Here is a 22,054-nt window from a genome sequence, read left to right on the forward strand (position 1 = left end):
CCCCCCCACCAGCCCCAAATCCAAAACCCATAACCCAAACTAACGCAAACCAAAAAAAAAGTCCCACCCCAACCCACCGCCAAAATCCTCACCACAGCCCCAGATCCCACCACCCCCTCCCTAACCTACAGCATCACCATCCCCAGCACCAACACCAGCACCCTCAACCCCTCCGAAGATCCCCCAAGGGGGTCCGGACCAATCTACCTCCGCCTCACCGCCCCGACAACCATGCAATGGATCTCCCTCGGCCAGGGGCCCGACATGGCCACCGCCAACATCTTCATCGTGTACGCCGCCTCCGCCACGAGCGTCACGCTCTCCCCGCGGTCCGGGGGCCAGGGCCAGCCGCGGTATAATCCCGCGGCGAATGTTACGCTGCTCGAGGGGTCGGGGATCGTGGATGGGATGATGGTCGCGGAGGTGCGGTGTGAGGATTGTTGGGGGAGCTGGCCTGCTCTGCCTACTGGTGGTGGTGATGGGGTGGGGGAGGGGGGGGAGGTCAGGGATGGGGCTGGGACTGCGATTGGGGCTGGGAATGCGACTGCTGCGGCTGCGACTGGGGCTACTGCTGGTGGTGGGTTCGTGATGGATCCGAACGGGAATGAGACGGCGTGGTTCTGGGCGTATCAGCTGGGTGCGCCGCTGAACAGTGATGATGTCGGGGCGGAGTTGGGGATGCATGATGTTAAGGGGGAGATGGTGTGGGATTTGAGGGAGGCGCGGTTTGAGGTTGGTACTGGGGACGACGAGTTGGTGGAGGGGTCTGATCCTTTTATTTGAGGGGGTGGGGATATCACTAGATGAGGTTGGGGTTCGGTGACATTGCACGAGTAAGGGTTTGGCACGGGTGGAGATTATATTGAGGTCATAAGCATGCAGAAAGAGGAATGTGGGATTGAAAATTGAGGTCGAAACCTGGGTACGCAAGCGAGATCTAAATACTCATTATAAGCGAAACAGGAACTGCTTAACCCATTAGTATCCAAGAAATGCACAAGAAGCGTAGACTATAAACATGCCATGACCCCGATGCGACTGACCATCCACAACGCCATCCTTGGGAAGGCACCTGCAATTACTCCTGACCCTCCCCAAACTGCCGCGTCCACTCCTCCCTCCCCATCTTCTGCCCAAACGCCCCCGTCATCCGATCGAACCGCCACCGATAAACCGGCCACACCACCGAAGCCACCACCCCCATCACCCAATCCCTCACCGGCCGATCGCGCGGACTCGGCCCGCGCATGTTATTCAACAGCAGCTCCGTCTCCCCGTCGACCGTGATGTACCCCTGGCCCGCACGAAGCCCCCGCAGCGTCAACTCCGCCACTTTAGCCGCCGTCAACCCGCCCTTGTTGTCCGCCGACCCCTCCATCTCTTTCAACAGGTGGGGCTTGCGGATCTGCTCTTCATAGAACGCATCCGTGTAGATCGTGCCCGGGAAGCTGCAGTGCACGCGGATGTCCTGCTGCGCACGATACAATAACACCTCCGACCGCAGGGTGTCGGCCAGCGCGCGCGTGGCGGCTTTCGTCGGGGTGTAGGCGGCGTAGCCCGGGAAGCCGAGGAAGGCGGCCGTCGAGGCGGTGAAGATGAGGTGGCGTTTGGTTTGGCTGTTGGTGGGGGGCTCCTGCAGCCAGCGCCGGAGGCAGGCATGCGCGATGTATGCGGCGGCGAAGTAGTTCTGGTCCATGCAGGATTTGATTTCTTCGGGGGTGATGTTGGCGAAGAAGCCGACTTGGGCGGCGGTGCCGCCGGCGACGATGAAGAGGATGGATGGTGGGGTGGGCTGGGAGGCGATGAATTCTTGGACCTTTTGGGAAATGTAAGTGTGTACGAAGCAATGATGAGTAGGGCTGAGGCAGGCTTACCTGTTTCGGATCTGTCAGATCGACGGCGGCGGCGCTGATGACCTGATCCGGCGACTGCGTGTGGGAGAGCAGCTCTTTACGGGTCTCCTCGAGTGGGCCGGGGCTTCGGGCTAGGATGGTGACATGGGCGCCTGCATGCGGTGGGGCGCACGTTAGTGGCTGGCTTCGTGGGAGCTTGATCTGATGTCAATCTTCCGGAGAAAACATGCCTTGGGTGGTGAGTTGGATGGCAAGTTCGCGGCCTAGACCCTTTGATCCACCGGCGATGACGACGGTCTGCATGCATGTTAGACGGGGCTCGCTGTCACTGTGGGGGAGTGGGTGCCGACGGACCTGGCCTTGGACGTGAAAGTGCTTGCTTTGCGTCATGGTGTCACTTTTACACGCAGTCTGGGGATGTCTAGTGGACTGGGTGAAGAATGTACTGCACTATGGTTCAGTGCCGGAGGGTAAACAAGATATGATTCAGGGGTATTTTGCAGAACCATGGGATGATCGGGCTGGGATCTTCTGCATGACTAGTGCTTATCGCCCGGCGGAGTATCGTATTTCCGGCCTCAGCCGTGCTCGACGATCATTCCATATTCTACCCATCAGGAGTGAGGATCACGAGATAAATATCTGACATCAATATGACAGGATGATGCTCGTGGAATGCAAAGAAAACTTGATATGTCGGAATGTGCAGCCCTGTCAAACCCCTAGGCTTCTCATCCTGTGCCTGCGGCAATTGAACCCGGGAGCAGCATTATCGCGATCATCAATGATTAGCCGTGGCGGGCCGCGCCAGCGAAGAACCTGTGGGGCCACCGGGGGGTTTTGCCCTTGGTTCCATCTTGCCCTCTGGCTGGCCAGCTCTGGCGAACGCCTCCAGTGGGTCAGGAAGCTGCCGAAGTCGAATCGGAGATTGGAATCGTCGATAGTGTCGGATGTATGCCCCTTAGACTCATGCGTCATAGGACAGATAAAAAATAGACTCTGATAGGGGAGCGGAAGCGAGGAAAAAGGAAAATAAGCGATGATCATGCTCGTTAGGCACGAGAATCTGCAGCTGTCCGCATGGATCCGCGGCAGCTGAACTGTGGGTCTGTGGTCGTGGGACCTGCCTTTGCTGTCTTGTCCGAGTAGATATATGAGCGTGGTTGCCTTCTGGAAGCGCAATTTGGTGAAAAATCGGGTCCACATATTTTGTGTGTGATTGACTGAAACGCAGGATGGCGTCGTCTCCCTTCATCATAACAGAGCACATCGTCGGGTGCCAGCATGTCCGCGAATACCCTCATGCGACGAGACACGGTGATGATGCGCTGCAGCTGGTGGTGAAGCGGTACACTCCCAAGTCGAACCCGGATCCCCAGCCGGGAGATGTCACAATCGTTGGTGCGCATGCGAGTGGGATGCCCAAGGTCTGTGGCCTCTGAGGTAGATGTTGCGCTCATTAGCCTGGCAAGACACTAACCTCAAGAATAGGAACTGTACGAACCACTATGGGAAGAGACCCTCGCGAAACTCGAGCATCAGGGTGTCCGGATCCGCTCTATCTGGGTCGCAGATACGGCAAGTCAGGCCGCCAGCGGGCTGTTGAACCGACAAAATCTAGGCAATGACCGTAAGCAGCGCCTCATAACGACAATCCTCCCCTATATTAACTCAACTACAGCATCCTGGTTCGATCACGCCCGAGACCTGCTGCATGTAATCAATACCTTCAAGGCCGAGATGCCGCGACCGATCATCGGCGTGGGACACAGTCTCGGCGCCGGACAACTGTAATTTTCTCCCTCCCAACCCGAAATACCGAACAGCAATAACCGTCAACTCAGAATTTTATTATCCTTAATGCACCCCCGCCTCCTCACCTCCCTCATCCTCATTGACCCCGTGCTGGCCCCAGATGTTCTCACCGGCAAAGGCGCCGCCTTCGCCCGCGCCTCCCTCTCCGCCCCCGACAAGTGGGCCACCCGCGCCGCCGCCACGACATTTCTGAAGAAACAGTATCGCAAATGGGATCCGCGGGCGTTCGATCGCTTGCTGCAATACGGCCTAGTCGACACCCCTTCAGAGGTCAGTCTCACCACCTCGCGCCACCAGGAGGTGATACAGTACCTTCGTGCCAATTTCTCGGGCCGCAAGCCCTTAGATCCGGCGAATGAGTCAGAGGCGCATGATGCGGTGTTCCATGCGGATGTCATCGGTCCCGCGCACGCGATCGCCCCGTTTTATCGGTACGAGCCCATCCTGGCGTTCAAGCTGCTGAAGCATGTGCGACCGTCTGTGTTGTATGTCTTTGGTGAGAGGAGTCCGATTTCGACGCCAGAGATGCGGGCGGAGAAGGTGGAGCGGACGGGGCGGGGCATCGGGGGAAGTGGTGGGCGTTTGCGGGGGAGAGTGAGGGAGGTTGTTGTTCCGGTTGTCGGGCATCAGGTTCCGTTTGAGGATGTAGGTGGTGTGGCGGTTGCGATGGCGGAGTGGCTGGGGATGGAGGTTAGGAGGTGGAAGCTGGATGAGCAGAGGATACAGCAGGATTGGGAGGAACGGTCGGTGGAGGCAAGGGTGACTTTGTCTGAGGAGTGGGAGACTCGGCTGAAAGATTCTTTGAAGAGGAAGGACAAGACTTTTAGGGCGAAGCTATGAGATACCTTTCGATGATGAGTGAGGGAGAAGGGAGTAAATAGGAGCTGGCTTATAGAGTACTGTTGGATAGATCATGTCATGCTTAGCAAAAAGTCGGGAGTATAAAGGCGCTGACAAGGCTTGATTATGGCAATGTTGTTATCATTCATTCACTCTGCGCAATTTAATTTTGACTGAAGGTGTGTTTCTCCCCCATAAGTTCCTTTTCATCCTTCGAAGCCCGTCCTTACATTTTGACACAGTCACCTCACTCCTTGCCTTCCGTACTTTAGTCTCTGGACTCATCACCAGAAGACTTTTCAACTCACTCGTTCCAACACACAGCAACCCTTCGCCCGAAAGCCCGTCCGCGAGTGTTTGGATTGCTCTGACGCCACCATGGGTCTCTCCAGATTATCCCCCGAGCTCATTCTCATGGTCGCAGAAAGCCTCGACTCGGAAAAAGCGACGGAAAAAGCGATCAACCCTCTGACTCGAATAAATCGATTCTTCTACTCCCTGTTGAATCCCTTTCTCTACCGCTACCATGCCCGAAACGACGTTGAGCTCTCTGCTTTACAGCATGCCGCAAGACGGGACCTCCCAGGGGTGATTGAACACCTTGTCGATGCTGGTGTTAGTCTCCACAGTCGGGAAGCATGGTTTGGCTATTCGTTCTACAGAAGGCCTAAGTACGACCACCCGATTGTCTTAGCTGCAAATTCAGACCACGCCAATGTCATGGAGACGCTGTTGGACAAAGAAGAACTGACTAGCGGGCTCACCGAAAGACACTTCTCTGATATGATGTACTGGGCAGTGCAGGACAACCAGGCCAAAGCAGTGAAGGTGCTGCTGGACCGAAAAGTGACGGATCCATGGACCGATGATCCTATCATCGCCAGCGCTGCAGAACGCGGCCGCGTTGATATTGTGAATCTACTGCTGAAAGATGCAGATGAACGGATAAAAACAGGCCTCCTGTCTGAAACCCTTCGGCAACGAGGAATAGACGAGGCGTTGCTTCAAGGGATAGGAACACAGAATCCTAAAAACATACTCACACTATTGCTGAAGGCGGGGGCTGATGTCAATTTCGTTGCTAAGTGGGGGCGTATCCATCTCGTTCCTCTCGGAGAAGCTGCGCACTACAAACATGTGGGTGCTGTGAAGCTTCTCCTTGAGGCCGGGGCAGACCCCAATCTTATGAAAAACCGAAAGTGGGGACCACTTGCGCGCGCAATACAACCCTGGCATGGTGATATCACTTACTCATGGGACCCCCCCGGGCACGAGTTAGAAGATCCTAGCCGACAACCATTACCTCGTCCAATGTCACCCTCCGTCAGGGAGATCTTCCGTCTCCTTTTTGAGTATAGAGCGAAACCATCTCGAGCTGGGGGTAGCTGGGCACTGCACCGTGCTGTGGTTTATCAATGTTATGAGGCGGCACACCTGTTGATCGACAAGGGTGCTCAAATCACTCCGTCCCATGTCAACGATTCTCAGCAAGCGGCCTTGAACCAAGCGGTAGCGGATCGCGACTTTGAAGCTATCAAGGCTCTAGTGCCCAAAGAGTGGTCTACAGATGCCTAGGCGGGACTTCCGAGCTCGAGGCTCCAGACTTCCAGGTTTCAACATGTATGTGAATGGTACAAGACCTGTTCCTCATTTGTGTTTCAAGCCTGAGATCGTAGTCTTAAGAGACCCAGAGAATTTAGCATAAAGCCATCAAGAACTAGCTGCAGTATCAGGTACACAACCTTCAGACTGATAATCCTTGAAACCAACTTGAGGAAAGTAAGAGCCATTGCTTACATATGATAAAATTTTGACAGAGTCACTAATAGACAGGGTGGTTTATGTCTTTACTCATCTTGCGCTGTCAGCCGCGTGTATCCCGTGATCTGACCAATCTGAGGAGTAATGATATTTCACTCCTTTCCAAAAAGAATTCGACTAAAGTTGCTAATATACAAAGCTATCAACTTCTGAACTTATCTGGCTCTTTTTCAAAAGTGTGCATTCATGTGATCTAGTCTTCATTCACTCAAGCAAAATGTCTACTGAAAGCGTAGACATTTGCACAAAAGAACACATACTCAGATATCCACAGTTCTTACATCTTATTTCTTACGTTCTCCTGTGATCTTCGTCCCACACTTACTTACCTTAAGTTAATATACCAGGAGGATCTTCAACCCATAAACCGAGCCTACAACGAGATTGCCTTCACCCTCGAAATAGAGAAATATGAGTCTTTTAAAGCTACCCCCCGAGATATTCCTGATGGTTGTGGAGAGCCTGTCATCGGAATAGATGATCAACTCCCTCGCACGAACCTGTCGATCACTTTTCTCCTAGCTAGACCCATTCCTTTATTGCTATCATTCGATCAGGTGAAGTCTCTGCTTGGAATCATGAGGCTACAAGCAACCATCCTGAGGTCGTCAAAAAGCTTCTTTATGTTGGTGCAGATCTCTACGACAGCACGAGTCAGAGCTCTATATCTGTCCTCAGCCCAACCACCCCGTTATTATCGCAACGATCCACAACCACCCCGCGATGCTGGAGACCGTATTGGACGAAGACACCGGAGGAGGGATGATCCACAGAATGAGTGGAGGTATTTACGCAGTCATGCTGCGGTTCGCCATCTGGAACAACGCGGTAGGAGTGGTTTGCATGCTATTGTTTGGTAAGATGAGATATTTGTACAACAAGCGCGAGCCGAGATCCATCTTCCCCCGCGCGATCGCTGCAATCGGGGGCCACGCAGAGATTGTTGCGACGCTCCGGCAAGAGTCCACCGAGCGCGTCAAGTCGGGTCTCCTCTTTCCAATCACCCAGCATCGCGAGATTATCGCCGCGCTTCTCGACGCCATGCGCAGCACGGACCCGGACGCCACCGTCGCACTGTTGCCGCGGGCCGGCGCGGACGTCAACGCCCCGAACAGCTGGGACATACATAACCCCCTTGATGCGGGCGGTTACTACGAGAGACATATCATGGAAGAATTTGATAACACAAGTATGCAGTGCTCATGATCATTATCATCACTTGAAGACTGTACTGTAATCCATCCCCACCACCAACCCCCAAAACACCCCTAAGGAAACGGATCATACGCCCCCTCCCCCCAACAAGCGCCCTGCACCTCATCGCCCATGACATCCACCTCCGCAATCCCCTGCGCCCCAAACCTCTTAATGACCCCACCCCCCACGGCCTCAGCATCAAACGCAGCCCACCCCATCCCCTCCAATCCATGCAGCGGATCCCTCGCAAACGCCAACAAATAATCCTGCATCACCTGACTAGTCCGCATCTCCTCCCCCGTCGTCTCATTGCCACGCACAATCCCAAACGTTCCAAAATTCATCGTCAAATCACTCGAATGATACGCCCCCATCCACCCGAGGGGACTCACATTGCTAAAATTCCCCGCAAACTGATACCGATACGTCTTCAGCCCCGCGCGCTGCCGCACCACGCTCGTGTTCGCACTGACGCACAGCCAATCGCGCAGCGTCACCGCATCCACCCCCTCCTGCCACGGCCCCGCCGTCAGATTACTGCTGGGGAAAGGGTAGAGCGGGGCGGCCTCGTTCGCGCAGTTCGAGACGATGGCGGGGGTCTTGGCGATGAGTCCCTTGGCCGCGCGCGCCGGGTAGTCGGCAAAGATGATCTTCTCGTCCGCGACGGGGGCGAAGGTCATGGTGGGGACGGTCTTGGCGTCGCCGTAGCGGCCGATGAAATTCTGGATCGTGTCGATGGGGACCTGGCGCATGCACTCGAGTTCCTTGTGCGGGTGGTCGGGGAAATCGCACCCGAGGTGTCGGGCCACGAAGGTGAAGTTCGAGTGGCTGGTGTCGACGCTGGGGGTGGTCTTGAGGGCGGTCCCGGACTGCGAGATGGTGGCGCGCGCCAGCAGGTCGGTGTGGAAGGCGTAGGTGTGGTAGTCGACGCTCATGGCGCCGGCGGATTGGCCCCAGAGCGTGATGGCCGACGGGTCGCCGCCGAACTCGCGGATGTGCGCGTGCACCCACTCCAGGGCGGCGCGCTGGTCGAGGATCCCCAGGTTCTGGTCTTCGAGGGCAGCGGCGTTGGGGAAGCCCATGATGTTGAGGCGGTAGTTGGTCGTCACCACGATGTGGTCTTGGGTGCGGTTGACCCAGGCGGCTGGCAGCTGGTAGGGGACGCGGATCCCGCCGGTGCGGAATTGGCCCCCGCTGTAGAAGACGAGCACGGGCAGGTTGGAGGCCGCGGTCGCGTTGGCGGGCGTCCAGATGGCCAGGTGCAGGCAGTCTTCGGCGCTGTGCTGGGCCATCGCCCCGGCGGTGGAGTTCTGGTCGGGCGCGTTGGAGATGAGGAAGTCCGGGACCAGGGTGCCGAAGACGGAGGGGCCCCGGTACACGTACTGCGAGCAGGCGGGCGGGAATTGCGTGGCATTGTGGTGTTGGTTGGAGGCCGGGAGCGGATGAGGGGGCTGCCAGCGCCGGGAGCCTACGGGGGGTTGGGCGTAGGGGATGGCCCGGAATTCACGCACGGAGGGGTAGGAAGGGTTGTAGAGGCCGGTGTAACTGCCCGTGCTGGTGTGCACGGTCAATGCATCGTCACTGTGCTGGGAGGTTGCCGTCACGCTTTGCGCGGGTAGCAGCAGCAGCAGCGATGCGGACAATAACGGGACTCTCATTTTTCACGGGTGAGAAGTAATTTGGTGGCTGCAGCTACTTCGAAGGTTCTCGGAGAGTGCAGGCGGCCCTGCATGAACGGTATCAGGCCTGGATATTTAATCAATGTCCGGGGTTAGGCCGGCCCTCCGCAATATGCGGAGTCATTTCCCCCGGTTCCCCATGATTCGGTGACAGCTGCAGCTGGCACTCTCATTGCCGAACTTTCTGTCCGAGATGGATTCGGTGGCTTGTCGTCTGGAGTCGAAAGAGTTAGGGCGCAGTCGGCTGCACCTCGGGTGGTCGGATTTTCCGAGCAGCAGTGCAGCGTCCCTGGATCGATGTAACCCTTCGATAACGGGATCCTTTTATGAGGAGCTGCAAGACGGCCCGTCTCAGGCGAAGGCTTTCGTTTCCGCCTTGCACCGGTCTATAGGGAGGGTTGATTGGCTGTGTCGCTTTGTCACTGGGGAAGACATTATGATCGCTACGTATTGCATCACCTGCCAAGAATCTGATTAGGGTCCTCGGCATAATACAGTCCGGCACGTGGAGGAGCCGATAAGATAGTTAACGCCTTCCCTACTGTAGCTTAGTACTCAAATAAAACTAGAGCAACTCCATGCCTCAGACTGTGGGCAAAGGCTCTGTCTCTCGATAGTAGCGAGACTATCGATTCCACTACATGAGTCCGACGTCCAAGACAGGAATAGGACTACGTATTCATGCTCCGTCCGGAACTTCCTTCGTCCATCCGCCGAATGTTCCGCTTAGTCCTATAGGCATTGGAGTCGATCAACGTCAAAACAAGTAACGATCACCCGGTGATCTCATTCCCGTTGTTCTCGCAAGTTCTCTCCTGCCAAGCACTGAGCCCAGCAAACGGAAACCCAAGCCGCCCAGCCGTCATGAACAGGGGTTGTCATTATCTGGACACCAGACCAGATCTCGTACAAAGCAAAGTCATGAGCACTCACTCACTATACGAGCCAATCTCCACGATTAATTAGACCGGTGGACAATACTAAGTACAAGTAATAAAAAAAAGCGTTTGCCTACGGGCTCCGGAGGCCATCCGGCATATTCTCCGTCTTGGCCCCAGACCGTTCTTTTTCTTTGCAGAAACTCGGGATTTCCGAACGGCGCTAACGCAGGCTTGCAGCACGCCGTTTATTCCTATTCGGGCAAGGATCTGATCATCCGCGGCCCGGTGTTTCCAGTGGTAGGAGTATGCCCTAAGACTATTTACTTCATACTGCATAGTGAAACGTGCATGCTGTCATCCAGGCTCTATGTTTTACTGCATTCCTTGGCAAGTGGGCATGGTGGTTCCCGGTGCAGCAGGTACCTCCCAGCGGGTTGTGAGTACAGATTCGCAATGCTGATCTCTGCTGGCTATCTCGGTTTCTCGACGTGCTCCACTGCCTGCGATCGTTGCAGCCATGTATAAATACCTGCCTTGATGCCGATCAAATAGGGTTTGTAGATTACCATCCTCTCTTTCACTCTCCACTCATTTTCTAGAGAAACCTAGCCCACCATGCGGTTGCACGCCGGAGCCCTCCTACTCTCCAGTCTGAGCCAGGCGCTGGCCCGCCCAGCCAGTCGCGACACCTCGTCTCTGATCGTCGAGGACGCCCCCGATCACGTCCGCCCCTACGTGATCCGGCACTACTCCCACGCGCGGGCCGTGACCGTGGGCACGCAGCTGTACCGGTTCTACGTGACCGGCCCATCCTCGGGGTACGCCTTCACCCTGATGGGCACCAACGCGCCGCACAGCGACGCGCTGGGCGTGCTCCCACACATCCACCAGAAGCACTACGAGAACTTCTACTGCAACAAGGGCAGCTTCCAGCTGTGGGCGCAGAGCGGCAACGACACGCAACAGACGCGGCTGCTGTCCGCCGGGGACTACGGCAGCGTGCCGCGCAACGTGACGCATACATTCCAGATCCAGGACCCGGACACCGAGATGATGGGGGTGATTGTCCCTGGTGGGTTTGAGTGAGTCCATCCCCCGACCCCGCTTTGCCCCTCCCACCGCATAGCCTAACGAATACATTGAAGGGACCTATTCTACTACCTCGGCACCAACGCAACCGACACAACGCACACCCCGTACATCCCTTCGTCCAGCGACAGCTCCTCGACCACGGGCCCCGACTCCACGACCATCACAACCCTCGAATCCTTCGACGTCTACGCCAAACTCGCCTTCACCCCGCGCTCCGACGCCGTGAACGGCACCGCCCCCGCCAACACGGCCTGGCACAACGGCGCCAACGCCCTCGCCTCCACCGCCGGCGAGCCCTACTTCGTCGCCAACGGCTGGGGCCCCAAATACCTCAACTCGCAGTACGGGTACCAGATCGTCGCGCCCTTCGTCACGGCCACCCAGGCCCAGGATACCAACTACACCCTCTCCACGATCTCGATGAGCACCGTCCCGAGCACTGTGACGGTGCCCACGTGGTCGTTCCCGGGCGCCTGTGCGTTCCAGGTCCAGGAGGGACGGGTCGTGGTGCAGATCGGGGAGTATGCTGCTACGGAGCTGGGGAGTGGCGATGTCGCGTTCATCCCTGGGGGTGTGGAGTTTAAGTATCACAGTGAGGCGTATTTCAGTAAGGTGTTGTTTGTGAGTTCGGGGAGTGACGGGTTGGATCAGGTTTTGGTGGATGGCGGGGAGGAGTGGAGCTCGGTCAGCTTTCCGGCCGATTGGTAGGGTTTGTTTTTGGTTTTAGAGGCGGGGGGCGGCGGTTATAGATCTTATTGTATTATCTTCAGTCTTTTTTCTCGAGAAGTGTAAGCATGTATGTCACATATCACCAGGCCATGAAAAGACCAGCTGCTTTGATGAACACCTAGTATGATATGCAATCGTCAGAACAGATGAGATTGAAGATAATAACATCCTGGTAAGACGTTGGTAAACCACTGATCGCTTTATGATTGACATCGCAGTATGAGACATCATACTGATCTTATGCTAAAATCATGCTGCAAAGAGCTAAAATCAACAACAAGAAACATCCTCGATGGTCTAACGGTCATGATTTCCGCTTGTCAATCCCAGCTGGGAACAAGCGCGGGAGACCTAGGTTCGACTCCCAGTCGGGGAGATTCCTTTTTTTGTGATTTGCCGGAATAGTGTATCGTATGTATGCTGGCTGAGCATCGACACAAACATCAATTCTTTTTGTTCTCCGTGGTCGTTTCTGACCGAATAACAACACTGGCCAGGGCGAGACCTGTCTACAGCCATGTAGATCACCTGCTTCTCAGTTTATGCTCGGGCTCGTCGCCAATCTCCTCCATCTTCGCCTCCAACAGCCGTGTCATCCTCCCCACCACCTCCCGATACTCCGGTTCATGATAGATATTAAACAGCTCCAAGGGATCCTCCAGACAATCAAACAGCTCCCACTCCTTATACTCCTCCCCGCCGGGCCTGGCCCCCTCCACATCCAACGGCTCATTGTACCAGTAAATCAGCTTATACCGCTGATCGCGGACCCCATAATGGGCATACGCCTCATGGATGGCATCATTATGCATCCAATACCGATGGTACGCGACCTGCTGCCACCCGGCCGGCGGACTGCCCCGCAGCACCGCCCGAAAGCTCTTGCCCTGCATGTAACTCGGCTGCGCCACGCGCGCGAAGTCCAGAAACGTCGGCGCGAAGTCGACGTTACAGACGATGTCCTCGCCGACCGAGCCCGGCGCGATCTCGCGCGGGTACCGCACCAAGAACGGCATCTGGAAGCTCTCCTCGTACATGAAGCGCTTGTCGAACCAGCCGTGCTCCCCGAGGAAGAACCCCTGGTCCGAGGTGTACACCACGACCGTGTTCTCGGCCAGCCCGGGCTCGGCGTCCAGCGCATCCAGCAGCCGGCCCACGTTCTCGTCGACGCTGTGGATCGTGCGCAGGTACCGCTGCATGTACCGCTGGTACTTGAAGTCGGCTAGCTCGGCGGCCGTTTGGAACGTAAAGACCGTGCCGTCGTCGACGTCCACCAGCTTGAGGTTGCGGATCGCCTCCTCCGTCTCCGGGGCGGGCACCTTGCGCCGCCCGTCGAACATGCGCTCCCCGACCTGCCGCGCGCCGCCGTCGGGCTGCGCCAGCCCCAGATCGAAGTAGGTCATGTCCTCGGCGACGCGCATCTTGGCGGTCTGGGCGGCGCGCGCGCGGTGCTTGTACTCGTCCGAGTAGGTCGCGGGCACGCGGATGCGGTCGCGGTACAGGTGCTTGTGGCGCGGGTCGCACTCCCAGCTGCGGTGCGGGGCTTTGTGGTGGCACATGAGGAAGAACGGGCGCGCGCGGTCGCGGTTCCGGATGAAGGCGATGCTCTTGTCCGTGATCAGGTCCGTCGCGTACCCTTCCTCCGGGACGCCCGCGGCCGGCGTGTCGGGCCCGATGAACGTGGGGTCGAAGTACTCGCCCTGGCCCCGCAGGATGGACCAGTAGTCGAACCCCGTGGGCTCGTGGGGGTTCCCCTCGCCCAGGTGCCATTTCCCCACCATCGCCGTCTGGTATCCGCCGCTGCTGCGCAGGTGCTTGGCCACGTTGGGCAGGTGTTTGTTGATCTTCGAGGCCAGTGTCAGCACCCCGTTGACGTGGTTGTACGTGCCCGTCAGGATCGCCGCGCGCGACGGCGTGCAGATGCTGTTGGTCACGTAGCAGTGGTTGAGGCGCATGCCTTCGTGCGCGAGCCGGTCCAGGTGCGGCGTGTGGTTGATGTTGGCCCCGTAGCAGGAGATGGCCTTCGAGGCGTGGTCGTCGGCCATGATGAAGACGATGTTCGGGGGTGGTGGGGGCTTTTGTCGGATCGTCATTTTGATGGCCGAGGTGTCAACTGCTACAGATGAGAAGGTCAGGTGGGAGTGACGGGACGAAGTATTATTGAATTGTAATGACTGCCAGGATGAGCTGGACTATTTGAGTGGTCAGTTCTCGGGACTACTCCGATGTCGGGTCGTGCCAGCCCGTGCTTTGCGCAGCGAAAACGTCTTATCTGCGCTTGAGACGTGTGCCCTTGAGTAACAGCATGCATGGCATGGTACTCTGATTGGGAATAGGCGGGATGAGCAGTGGGCTGAACCAACGATGTACGAGCAAGGGATCTGGGGTAATCCGGCTCCACTATGGCGTTATGGCGGCGGATCTCTCATCCGACACGGGAACCATATCGGCCAACACCGTCTTGAATTGTTTCAGACAGTCCACTGAGCAGAAAATCAACTTTCGGATAATTGGGGCATATAAGACATAGTTAGTGAAGAGAACCTGCCACGCCATTGACTAAATGTGGCAGCATTTGTGACAAATTCACCTATGGGAAGGACATAACCAAGTCACTCAGAATTACAGGGTTCTCTGAAGCCACCTTGAATTGCAGAAATGTAATCAATTAACCACACAATAACCTAGAGTAGCACTGTCTTTCACACGAATTGAAAGATTCCCACCTAGAGATGTACGCCAACGGCTATGTTTTGCATCGAAGTAGACAGGTGACCATATCAGAAGAGAAGGAGCTTAGATAGCTGAAACATAGCGTACAGGAGACTATAATCTGATAGTCAGAAGCTTAAATGGATTAGGTCCTTGCAATGTCTTTATACTCAGAAGATTCAGATACTGCCTCTTAGATAAACCATATCCATGGTAACTAGAAGCAGCAACAATAGATCGCTGTACTGTACATTAGGTCTAAATCGACCAAAATATCCTACAAACAAAGTCATCTTCACGATCTCCTCCGCAACCAGAAAAGCCCCCCACAGCTCTACTGTGTACTGTACCCTGCAGCTGCACCGTCCTAACACAAAGACCCCCAAACACGTATCTACATCAGAAACCCCCTCCCAAAAGCCCTACTCACCTCCCTCCAACCTCCCCCTCCAGTACCGAATCCACCCCCTAAATCTCCTCCGGCGGCTTCGTAACATGCGTCAACTTATCCCTACTCCGAAAATCAGCCAAGCACACCCAACCATCCCCAGACCCTTAACCACCCCCTCTCCAAATCCCCACAGCCACGATCCGGAAAGCAAGGGGAAAGAAAACAAACCCATTCAACTTCTTCACCCACGCCCCAAACCCCGCATGGTCATAATCCTTCTCATTCCACATATCCTTATGATACACCACCTTCTCGCCACCACCACCACCGCCGGCGGACGGCTCCAGCCGCAGACTCACCAGACTGTCCACCACCTTGGACGCATGCACCCCGGCCACCGTGTACCGCTGGCGCTGCTTCCACACCAGCTCGTCGTCGGACGAGGCCACCACCTCGGTGGCCAGCGTCTCCGACCGCGCGAACAGCCGCGGGATCCCGTACCACTGGCCCGCGATCTTGTGGCGCGTGTCGCAGTAGCTGAGCGGGTCGTCGTAGACGGCTTGCTCAGCGTAGACCTGCATGTCGGCGGCGGCGGCGCTGCCGCTGTACAGATTCAGGATGTGGCGTTGGATGGCCTGGCGGGGTGGGGTCAGGGGCAGGGAGGCGGCCGGGTCCGGGGCGTAGGAGGGTTGGTGCGTGCTTGGGTCGAGGGGCGGGGTCGGGTGGGGTTCGACGGCGCGTTGCGCGGGGTGTGGGGTGGTTGTTGAGGGCATTTCGGCCGTATCGTTAATTGCCTGTGGAATTTGGGGCCGGGGGGATTGACTGAGATGGAAGGTAGGTATAGGGTTAGATGTGGGAGGAATGAGGGTTTGGTGGAGTTGCTGGCTGGTTTATGTATGGTATTTATGCTTTTGGCGGGAGCGGAGGAGGGGGGGGGGGGATGTCATGGTTGGATCAAGGGGTTGATTTGGTTCATGAAGTCATTCAACGGCAGGAAGTCAGGCCGCCACATTTTGTGGCTCGCGTTCTTGCATGAGAGGGGTGTATTACAATATGACAGTTTTTGGTGCCGAGTTGCAGTTTGCATGTCGTGTGGTCTATATCTACGATGGACAGGATGGTGACTGCTGATGCGCGATAGGGCTCTGAGTTAGGGCAAGAGTCCTCCGAGACAGGCCGCCGAGGGGGAGTTCAATACTGTACAGTACAATACCATCTTCACTCTTCTGCTCTAGTTTGTCCATTCCAACCTCCTCTGCTCAGCAGCCACCCCCCATTCTGCAGCATCTGGAACACCGCGTCGGGATCATACTTGCGCGCGACCTCACCAAGCCGCCGCATATTTTCCGCGCCGTAACCAGCCAGTGGATCCTGATCGCGCGCCGCATAGTTGGAGTACTTGTACGGGAGATACACCCCGTGTTCTTTGGCCGCTGCTTCCGCTGCGTCCACGATCGAGCGGATTGCCTGTCGGACTCGGTCTTCATCCTGTGCATGCTTCCAGTCGGCTCGCGCCAGGAACCCTATCACCATGTTAGCCACGTCCGAAGCCACAAGGGGACATAGGCGGCGGGAAGGACGTACATTGCTGGCCTACCGGCTCCAAGCCCAGCGGACTGTTAGCGGAGATCTGCATCGCCAGCGAGGACATTGGCTGGAAGACGGTGGTCAGAGTCAGCCCCTCGACGTCCTTCAGCGCTTCTACATGCTCTGCGTGGGCTTTCTCGATCGCGCGATAGACTTCCAGGCACGGTCGGCTGGACATGGTGCGGAATTCGTGACTATCCCGGGGAATCAGTATGTGCTGCTACATGAAAATGAAAAGAGCGTACAGGCTTGGTTCGGCCTCATTGACCGATGCGACAGCCTGCACGAGATCGTACACAGACCGCACCCCGGCGGGGACAAAGGTGGCGACGGAGGGGATATTGTAAAAAGGCTCGAAGACTGCAGGCCGTTCGATCGGGGCGCAGTAGACGTAGACAACGAGAATGAACTGGTCGGTCGCGTTCCAGATCAGAGTCGCCTTGTTGTCAGTCTCGATGGCTTGGTGGTATTGCATGAGTGCGTCCAGCAGTGGCTCGCTGGCGGTGGGCGGGTAGATCTGAACCTCCGCCCAGATCTGGTTGGGGATGGTTACCATGTCCATCCGAGTGACGATCCCTGGAATTCAGTCAGACGAGTTGATTTGAACCTTGAAGGCTCGAGTCACAAACCATAGTTGGGACCACCTCCTTTCAGTGCCCAGAAGAGATCGCTGTTTTCTTGCGCGTTGGCATTGACGATCCGGGAGTCGGCGAGAACGACCTGCCACCGGTCGGGTTAGGGTTGGGGGATGAGACAACGAGAAACATCAGATCCAGACCATACCTCGTAGTTGCACACGTTCATCGCGCCCATGCCATACTGACTGTTCTGGAATGATATCCCTCCTCCCAGCAGCAAACCCGACACACCCACATCTGGGACGCGGCCGCCGGCCACAACCACACCGTGCGCTTCTAGACCCCGGTAGACGTCCAGCCACCGCAGGCCCACGCCGATCTTGGCAACGTTCTTGTCATCCGACAGTTCGATCTGGTTGAAGTTACTCAGTGAAATGACCACGCCGCCCTCGTTGCTGGTGAACCCGGGGATCTGCAGCCGGCCCCCACCGCGGATGGAGAACTTCACGTGGAAGAATCGGCACAGAGCCAAAGCAGTCGCAACCTGTGGCGCCGATGACGGAGAGACGATCACTTGGGGCTGGAGCCAGCAATTGGTGGACCTGCGCTGATCGTTGAGTGCCCGATCGGGGGTCTGGTGGCTGATTGTCTGGTGCGGTGCACATACCAAGGCATTCGACGCTGGGACTCGTACCCACTGGCCCCTGGAGCCACGCTGTGGCCGGAGAAGCATAGATCAAACACTTGGGACACATAGGACCCTCTTTGCTGGTCGTTCTCGGCGTCAGGAAGGGCAGTGTACGCCGAGAGAACAGCCTCAAGCCGGCTGTGGCGCTCGACATCTAGCTGAGCAGCAGAGAGGATGGTAGCTGCGGTCGGAGTCATGGTGGCGGCGGCGGGAGAAACTCCGAGAGGGGTGTTGAATTCTGCATGCATAACGTGGGAACAGGGAGACGGAAGGAGTTTTAATCAAATCCAGAGTGTCTCGCCTTTCATGCCGAGGCGCCGTTTCCCATAGCCCCCTTGGCAAGTGGGGATTGTCACGGCACGACGTCGACGCTATCCCAGCCGGACCGTCGACGGACCGCAACTAAAACCCAATGCCGGCTCAATATGGACGGGAAGTTAAATGAAATGGGCGTTAGGGTCTCACCATTGACCCAGTAGGTCCCAGTATGACCCAGGATGACCCACTGTTGCGATTCCGCAAGCGATCCTTCAGGGCCTTTTGCAGGCTTGCACAAACCCCCTGCCCGCCCGCTCCTCCACGGTTCCCGCTCGGTCTTCTTCGTCTGTTTCTTTCCAGCCGTTTGTCGATGTGACTGATTCTCTGGATTCACAATTGCTGGTGAGCATGGAGAGCCTTCTGCACCCACGCAGTGATGGCAGCGGCACGTCGCATATGACCATTGCTGTGCGGGTTGTTGTGCTGGCTCTGGCGATTCCCACCACTTTGGTCTGTGTCTTGCGGGTTTGCTCTCCCTCTCCCTCTCCCCAGTTGACCCATCGCAGGACCCAGCCGGCTAAAGTGGTGACAGTTGTACCTGCGCAAGTTCGTGACCAAGCAATTTGGTCTGGATGACTGGCTCGTGCTCATCGCGCTGGTAAGTGGTGCAGAACATCGTCCGTGGCAACCTCATCAACCGACTGACATTGTCGACAAGATCGGGGTAGATTTATTTTCGGCGCTGGCATACACAATCACGTACTACGGGCTGGGAGAGCCGCTGCAAAATGTCTCCGCCGACCAGCTCGTGGTCTTTCTCACCGTCAGTTGCCCTCGAATGAAATTGCGATCGTTACTAAAAACCAAACCAGCTCGAATATGCCTCGCAGTGCGCCTACCTCGTCATCGCCGCCACCGTGAAAGCCAGTCTTCTCCTCTTCATCATGCGCCTGTTCCCCACCCGATTCGTCCACCTCGTCGGTCGCTGTCTGCTGGGCGTCATCGCCGCCTTCACCCTCTCCGGCACCCTGGCGCTGGTTTTCCAATGCCGGCCCGTGCAGGCGGCGTACGATAAAACCCTCACCCACGCCACCTGCTATACCCCGGAGACCTCCTACGCGATCCTCATGATGCAGGGCGTCGTAATGTTTGTGCTAGACGTGATCATCTTGATCCTGCCCATGAGGCCCATCTGGCAGTTGCAGATGCCCATGAAGAAGCGGCTTTTGGTGATTGGGCTGTTGTGCATTGGTGCGCCTTGCCCCTTTGCGGATCTTATACCCTGAGGCTAATTGACGGACGTGTAGGATTCACCGCATGTGTCGCGGCACTCGTGCGTTTCTCCACTCTCAAGTTCGCCAACGACACCACCAATTTTACCTGTAAGTGTCACACCCTCCCTTCCTCTGAGAAGACAGCTAACATTTCAGACTCGGCATCCATGTCCCTGATCTGGATGGAAATCGAGTTCAACCTTGGCCTCATGTCCGGGTCCTTATCCTCTCTGCGCAAGCTGTGGGGGCTCCGATCCCTGATTTCGAAAAGCCAGGACAGCCGGCACGGTGACTCGAGGCAGTCTACGGCCTTCGACCTGGTTCCGCGGAGCTGGGGCCACCGCGGGATCACGAAGAAGACGGAGATTCTGAGGGTGGTGGAGTCGAATGGGAGTCAGGAGCCGATTGCTGCGTCGTAGATTGTGCGGAGCACAGATGCACACAGTTGAGTACGTTCGCGGTTGGAAATGAGGAGTCATTGGTTGTGAAAAGTCCATTTGGTGTATTCGGTCCTTACGCAAGGATTCGGACCTAGTTTATGATACCCTACGAACTGATCTGTCCTTTCGTATGCTGTCTTCCCCCTTGAATGACCTCACGAGCAAGGGTGTTTGATAACTGCACCTATGGTTAAATATCCTAGCTATGCAGGCTTCGTCAACGACAGTTCAACGGAGACTCGTCAACCAAACCTTAGTAACATACCTTGGTGAGTCTGAGTGAGGCTTCACCTTTCTCATCACAACCCATGATTGGCATCCCTGGAACCGAAGCTCGGAGAACGGTCGGTCCTTGGCACCAAGGACATGTTCTGGTAATTTTCAGTCTGATTTCCAGTCTGATTAAGCCAGTGAGTTTGCCAACACTAAGGAAAAAGAATCGAGCATGCAACCAGGGCGCGGCTCAAGCCGCCAGCTGGGAGTAGTCAGTACTATTATTGTAGGTAGGCATCGAAACGGTACACTACGGGCCGAACCCGCGCCCTACGGCAGCCCCCCTCCGGCCTCGGGCCGGTCGGCAACTGGAGCCTGCCCCTCTTTTGTTCTGCCTGGTCATTTTCTGAGGGTCCTCGCAGCAGAGTTTCCCTCCTTTCTCGATTCTAGACTGTGTGAGTCACGAAGGTGAGCTGCACGAGCACAGGTTCCACTCTTGGGATCTTCGGCAACTGGTGAGCCTCCGGGTCGCGGATTGTACCCAGCAGGCAATTCATACTTTGGCTATTGAAACGATCGCGTGTAGACTCTATGAAAGTCTACTCCGGAGGCCTGCATCAAGAGAGGGGCCAGCATTCATGCATCCCAGCACCGAGTGATTGCTGCAGTTCCCCGAGGACTTTGTGATAACAAACGAGCAAAGGATCCCCGTTACGCTGGTGAGATCCTCGCGCATTGCACGGTCCTGCTGAAGTGCATTAGCGCCGTGTGGTATCTGGACGGCTGGAGCAAGCATATCATACTGGGGATTGTGGGGGCCTTGGGACTCGAGTTTCTGCCGTGGACTGAGTGGTCTTTGCTCTGCTTGAGGAGTCGGAAGACGTGAGAATCGTACAGCTGACGGGGTCGGTAGAGAGGATATAGCCTGCCGATAGAAGGATTGGTCTAATCAGGCGAAGTGCGATAAGGAAAATGAACCTCAGGCCGGAATTGAAGTTGGATTATCCTCGATATACATTCAGGGAAGATCAGATTCAGCGGCTGCAAGGCGGTCTACATGGTCCAATAGCGAACGTTGCTGGGAAGGCGAGCAAGGGTCTGGAACAACCGATCAAGTTATGGCAGGGCTTAATTGGACCTCCTCTAGGAGACTTGAATCGCAGTGAATTTAGAATCTCAAAGGATTCTTCTTCTATGACTTGGAAGATCAAAGGTTCTCACCAACCTCGGAATCATAAGCGGTGTGTTGAGGAACCATAACTCGTTTCCCATGAAGAAGGGACACAGGGGTGGACATCCATGCTACAGCACGGAAACATAGCAGGGCATGAGACCAAGAATGGACCCCGATATGTTGTGCTTGAATTATCTGAAGTGATAATTAGCAAGGAGGTGGGGCAAAAAGACGCCATAGTTAAAGGCTGTAGCAAAAATGGCATCCAGATTGTGTCGCTAGGAGCTCAAGCGGGGTAATCGATGACTATGAGTTCCAGATGCCTTGTTCAAGAGGTCAAAGCGCAGACTACCTGGTAGGTACCTATGCTTAGCTTCTCAGCTGCAAGCACTACTAGGAACACGTCACAGATGGCGGCCAATGGCATATTGGGATGGATCAAGCTAACAAATAGACGCCGTGATACGATCGCCCCAAATATAGGTCGCTTAGGTAGCTGAGCCGCGATCCTTGCGGGGAACCACAAACAACCAAAGCATTCAGTACTCAACCGATATCTCAATCCAGCATAATGGAACATACGGGGCTATTTGAAGAATAAGTTTGGATTTCACACGTCAGGTGCTCGCTTTATTATTTCCTTCGGGAGGCAATCTTTCTATCGAGTACTCCGTGCAGAGTACTGGATCTCCTATTCGGTAAGTTAGATTCATGCGACCGCTCAAATCCTCACACGCACTAACCCTCACTAGGTATGGGATGGTAGGTACTTTTGAAAGAGACCGACCCACTCACAGCAATGACTTGTCCAGATCGTCAAATGAAAAGATTC

General features: G+C 56.0%; 12 protein-coding genes and 1 non-coding gene across 13 annotated transcripts; 8 read left to right on the forward strand and 5 right to left on the reverse strand.

Moving 5' to 3' along the window:
- Positions 1-75: 75 nt before the first annotated feature.
- BO72DRAFT_392955 (CBD9-like protein) lies at positions 76-783 on the forward strand (the record flags this gene model as incomplete). Its single annotated transcript, XM_040941916.1, has 2 exons — positions 76-501; positions 610-783. Coding segments are annotated over 2 exons (600 nt in total), but the record flags the coding sequence as incomplete, so codon positions are not given.
- A 98-nt stretch (positions 784-881) lies between these two features.
- On the reverse strand, positions 882-2,406 carry BO72DRAFT_30174 (SDR family oxidoreductase). Its single transcript, XM_040940438.1, has 4 exons — positions 2,208-2,406; positions 2,084-2,150; positions 1,875-2,005; positions 882-1,816 (listed from the first exon to the last, which is right to left on the reverse strand). The coding sequence occupies exons 1-4, from the start codon at positions 2,241-2,243 to the stop codon at positions 1,079-1,081; spliced, it is 972 nt and encodes a 323-aa protein (XP_040795052.1). The 5' UTR covers positions 2,244-2,406; the 3' UTR covers positions 882-1,078.
- A 26-nt stretch (positions 2,407-2,432) lies between these two features.
- Positions 2,433-2,943, forward strand: BO72DRAFT_30183 (uncharacterized protein). The gene has a single exon (XM_040940439.1). The coding sequence runs from the start codon at positions 2,515-2,517 to the stop codon at positions 2,854-2,856; it is 342 nt and encodes a 113-aa protein (XP_040795053.1). The 5' UTR covers positions 2,433-2,514; the 3' UTR covers positions 2,857-2,943.
- Positions 2,944-3,088: 145 nt separating this feature from the next.
- BO72DRAFT_442842 (alpha/beta hydrolase) lies at positions 3,089-4,687 on the forward strand (the record flags this gene model as incomplete). Its single annotated transcript, XM_040943528.1, has 4 exons — positions 3,089-3,280; positions 3,345-3,483; positions 3,535-3,643; positions 3,698-4,687. 4 exons carry the CDS (start codon positions 3,089-3,091, stop codon positions 4,506-4,508), a joined length of 1,251 nt encoding a protein of 416 aa, XP_040795054.1. The 3' UTR covers positions 4,509-4,687.
- A 199-nt stretch (positions 4,688-4,886) lies between these two features.
- Positions 4,887-6,083, forward strand: BO72DRAFT_533032 (ankyrin repeat domain-containing protein; the record flags this gene model as incomplete). The annotated part of the gene is made up of 1 exon (XM_040950477.1): positions 4,887-6,083. One exon carries the CDS (start codon positions 4,887-4,889, stop codon positions 6,081-6,083), a length of 1,197 nt encoding a protein of 398 aa, XP_040795055.1.
- Positions 6,084-7,052: 969 nt separating this feature from the next.
- On the forward strand, positions 7,053-7,535 carry BO72DRAFT_502282 (uncharacterized protein; the record flags this gene model as incomplete). Its single annotated transcript, XM_040949050.1, has 1 exon — positions 7,053-7,535. One exon carries the CDS (start codon positions 7,053-7,055, stop codon positions 7,533-7,535), a length of 483 nt encoding a protein of 160 aa, XP_040795056.1.
- A 62-nt stretch (positions 7,536-7,597) lies between these two features.
- Positions 7,598-9,184, reverse strand: BO72DRAFT_392963 (carboxylesterase; the record flags this gene model as incomplete). The annotated part of the gene is made up of 1 exon (XM_040941917.1): positions 7,598-9,184. The coding sequence occupies one exon, from the start codon at positions 9,182-9,184 to the stop codon at positions 7,598-7,600; it is 1,587 nt and encodes a 528-aa protein (XP_040795057.1).
- A 1,517-nt stretch (positions 9,185-10,701) lies between these two features.
- BO72DRAFT_504607 (quercetin 2,3-dioxygenase anaerobically complexed with the substrate kaempferol) lies at positions 10,702-11,921 on the forward strand (the record flags this gene model as incomplete). The annotated part of the gene is made up of 2 exons (XM_040949157.1): positions 10,702-11,168; positions 11,232-11,921. The coding sequence occupies 2 exons, from the start codon at positions 10,702-10,704 to the stop codon at positions 11,884-11,886; spliced, it is 1,122 nt and encodes a 373-aa protein (XP_040795058.1). The 3' UTR covers positions 11,887-11,921.
- Positions 11,922-12,193: 272 nt separating this feature from the next.
- Positions 12,194-12,283, forward strand: BO72DRAFT_t311. The gene has a single exon. It is a non-coding gene; the product is annotated as a tRNA-Asp (tRNA).
- A 148-nt stretch (positions 12,284-12,431) lies between these two features.
- BO72DRAFT_504610 (sulfatase family protein) lies at positions 12,432-14,045 on the reverse strand (the record flags this gene model as incomplete). The annotated part of the gene is made up of 1 exon (XM_040949158.1): positions 12,432-14,045. Exon 1 carries the CDS (start codon positions 13,998-14,000, stop codon positions 12,432-12,434), a length of 1,569 nt encoding a protein of 522 aa, XP_040795059.1. The 5' UTR covers positions 14,001-14,045.
- Positions 14,046-14,843: 798 nt separating this feature from the next.
- Positions 14,844-15,866, reverse strand: BO72DRAFT_442844 (uncharacterized protein). Its single transcript, XM_040943529.1, has 2 exons — positions 15,239-15,866; positions 14,844-15,130 (listed from the first exon to the last, which is right to left on the reverse strand). The coding sequence occupies exons 1-2, from the start codon at positions 15,781-15,783 to the stop codon at positions 15,088-15,090; spliced, it is 588 nt and encodes a 195-aa protein (XP_040795060.1). The 5' UTR covers positions 15,784-15,866; the 3' UTR covers positions 14,844-15,087.
- Positions 15,867-16,107: 241 nt separating this feature from the next.
- Positions 16,108-18,060, reverse strand: BO72DRAFT_442847 (FAD-binding oxidoreductase; the record flags this gene model as incomplete). Its single annotated transcript, XM_040943530.1, has 6 exons — positions 16,108-16,533; positions 16,595-16,791; positions 16,843-17,173; positions 17,227-17,317; positions 17,381-17,777; positions 17,843-18,060. 6 exons carry the CDS (start codon positions 18,058-18,060, stop codon positions 16,229-16,231), a joined length of 1,539 nt encoding a protein of 512 aa, XP_040795061.1. The 3' UTR covers positions 16,108-16,228.
- Positions 18,061-18,440: 380 nt separating this feature from the next.
- Positions 18,441-19,814, forward strand: BO72DRAFT_442851 (uncharacterized protein; the record flags this gene model as incomplete). The annotated part of the gene is made up of 5 exons (XM_040943531.1): positions 18,441-18,646; positions 18,714-18,779; positions 18,840-18,944; positions 18,994-19,372; positions 19,429-19,814. Exons 1-5 carry the CDS (start codon positions 18,530-18,532, stop codon positions 19,812-19,814), a joined length of 1,053 nt encoding a protein of 350 aa, XP_040795062.1. The 5' UTR covers positions 18,441-18,529.
- Positions 19,815-22,054: the final 2,240 nt, after the last annotated feature.

This window comes from Aspergillus fijiensis (genome assembly GCF_003184825.1).
Source record: "Aspergillus fijiensis CBS 313.89 unplaced genomic scaffold BO72scaffold_117, whole genome shotgun sequence".
Classification (NCBI taxonomy): domain Eukaryota; kingdom Fungi; phylum Ascomycota; class Eurotiomycetes; order Eurotiales; family Aspergillaceae; genus Aspergillus; species Aspergillus fijiensis.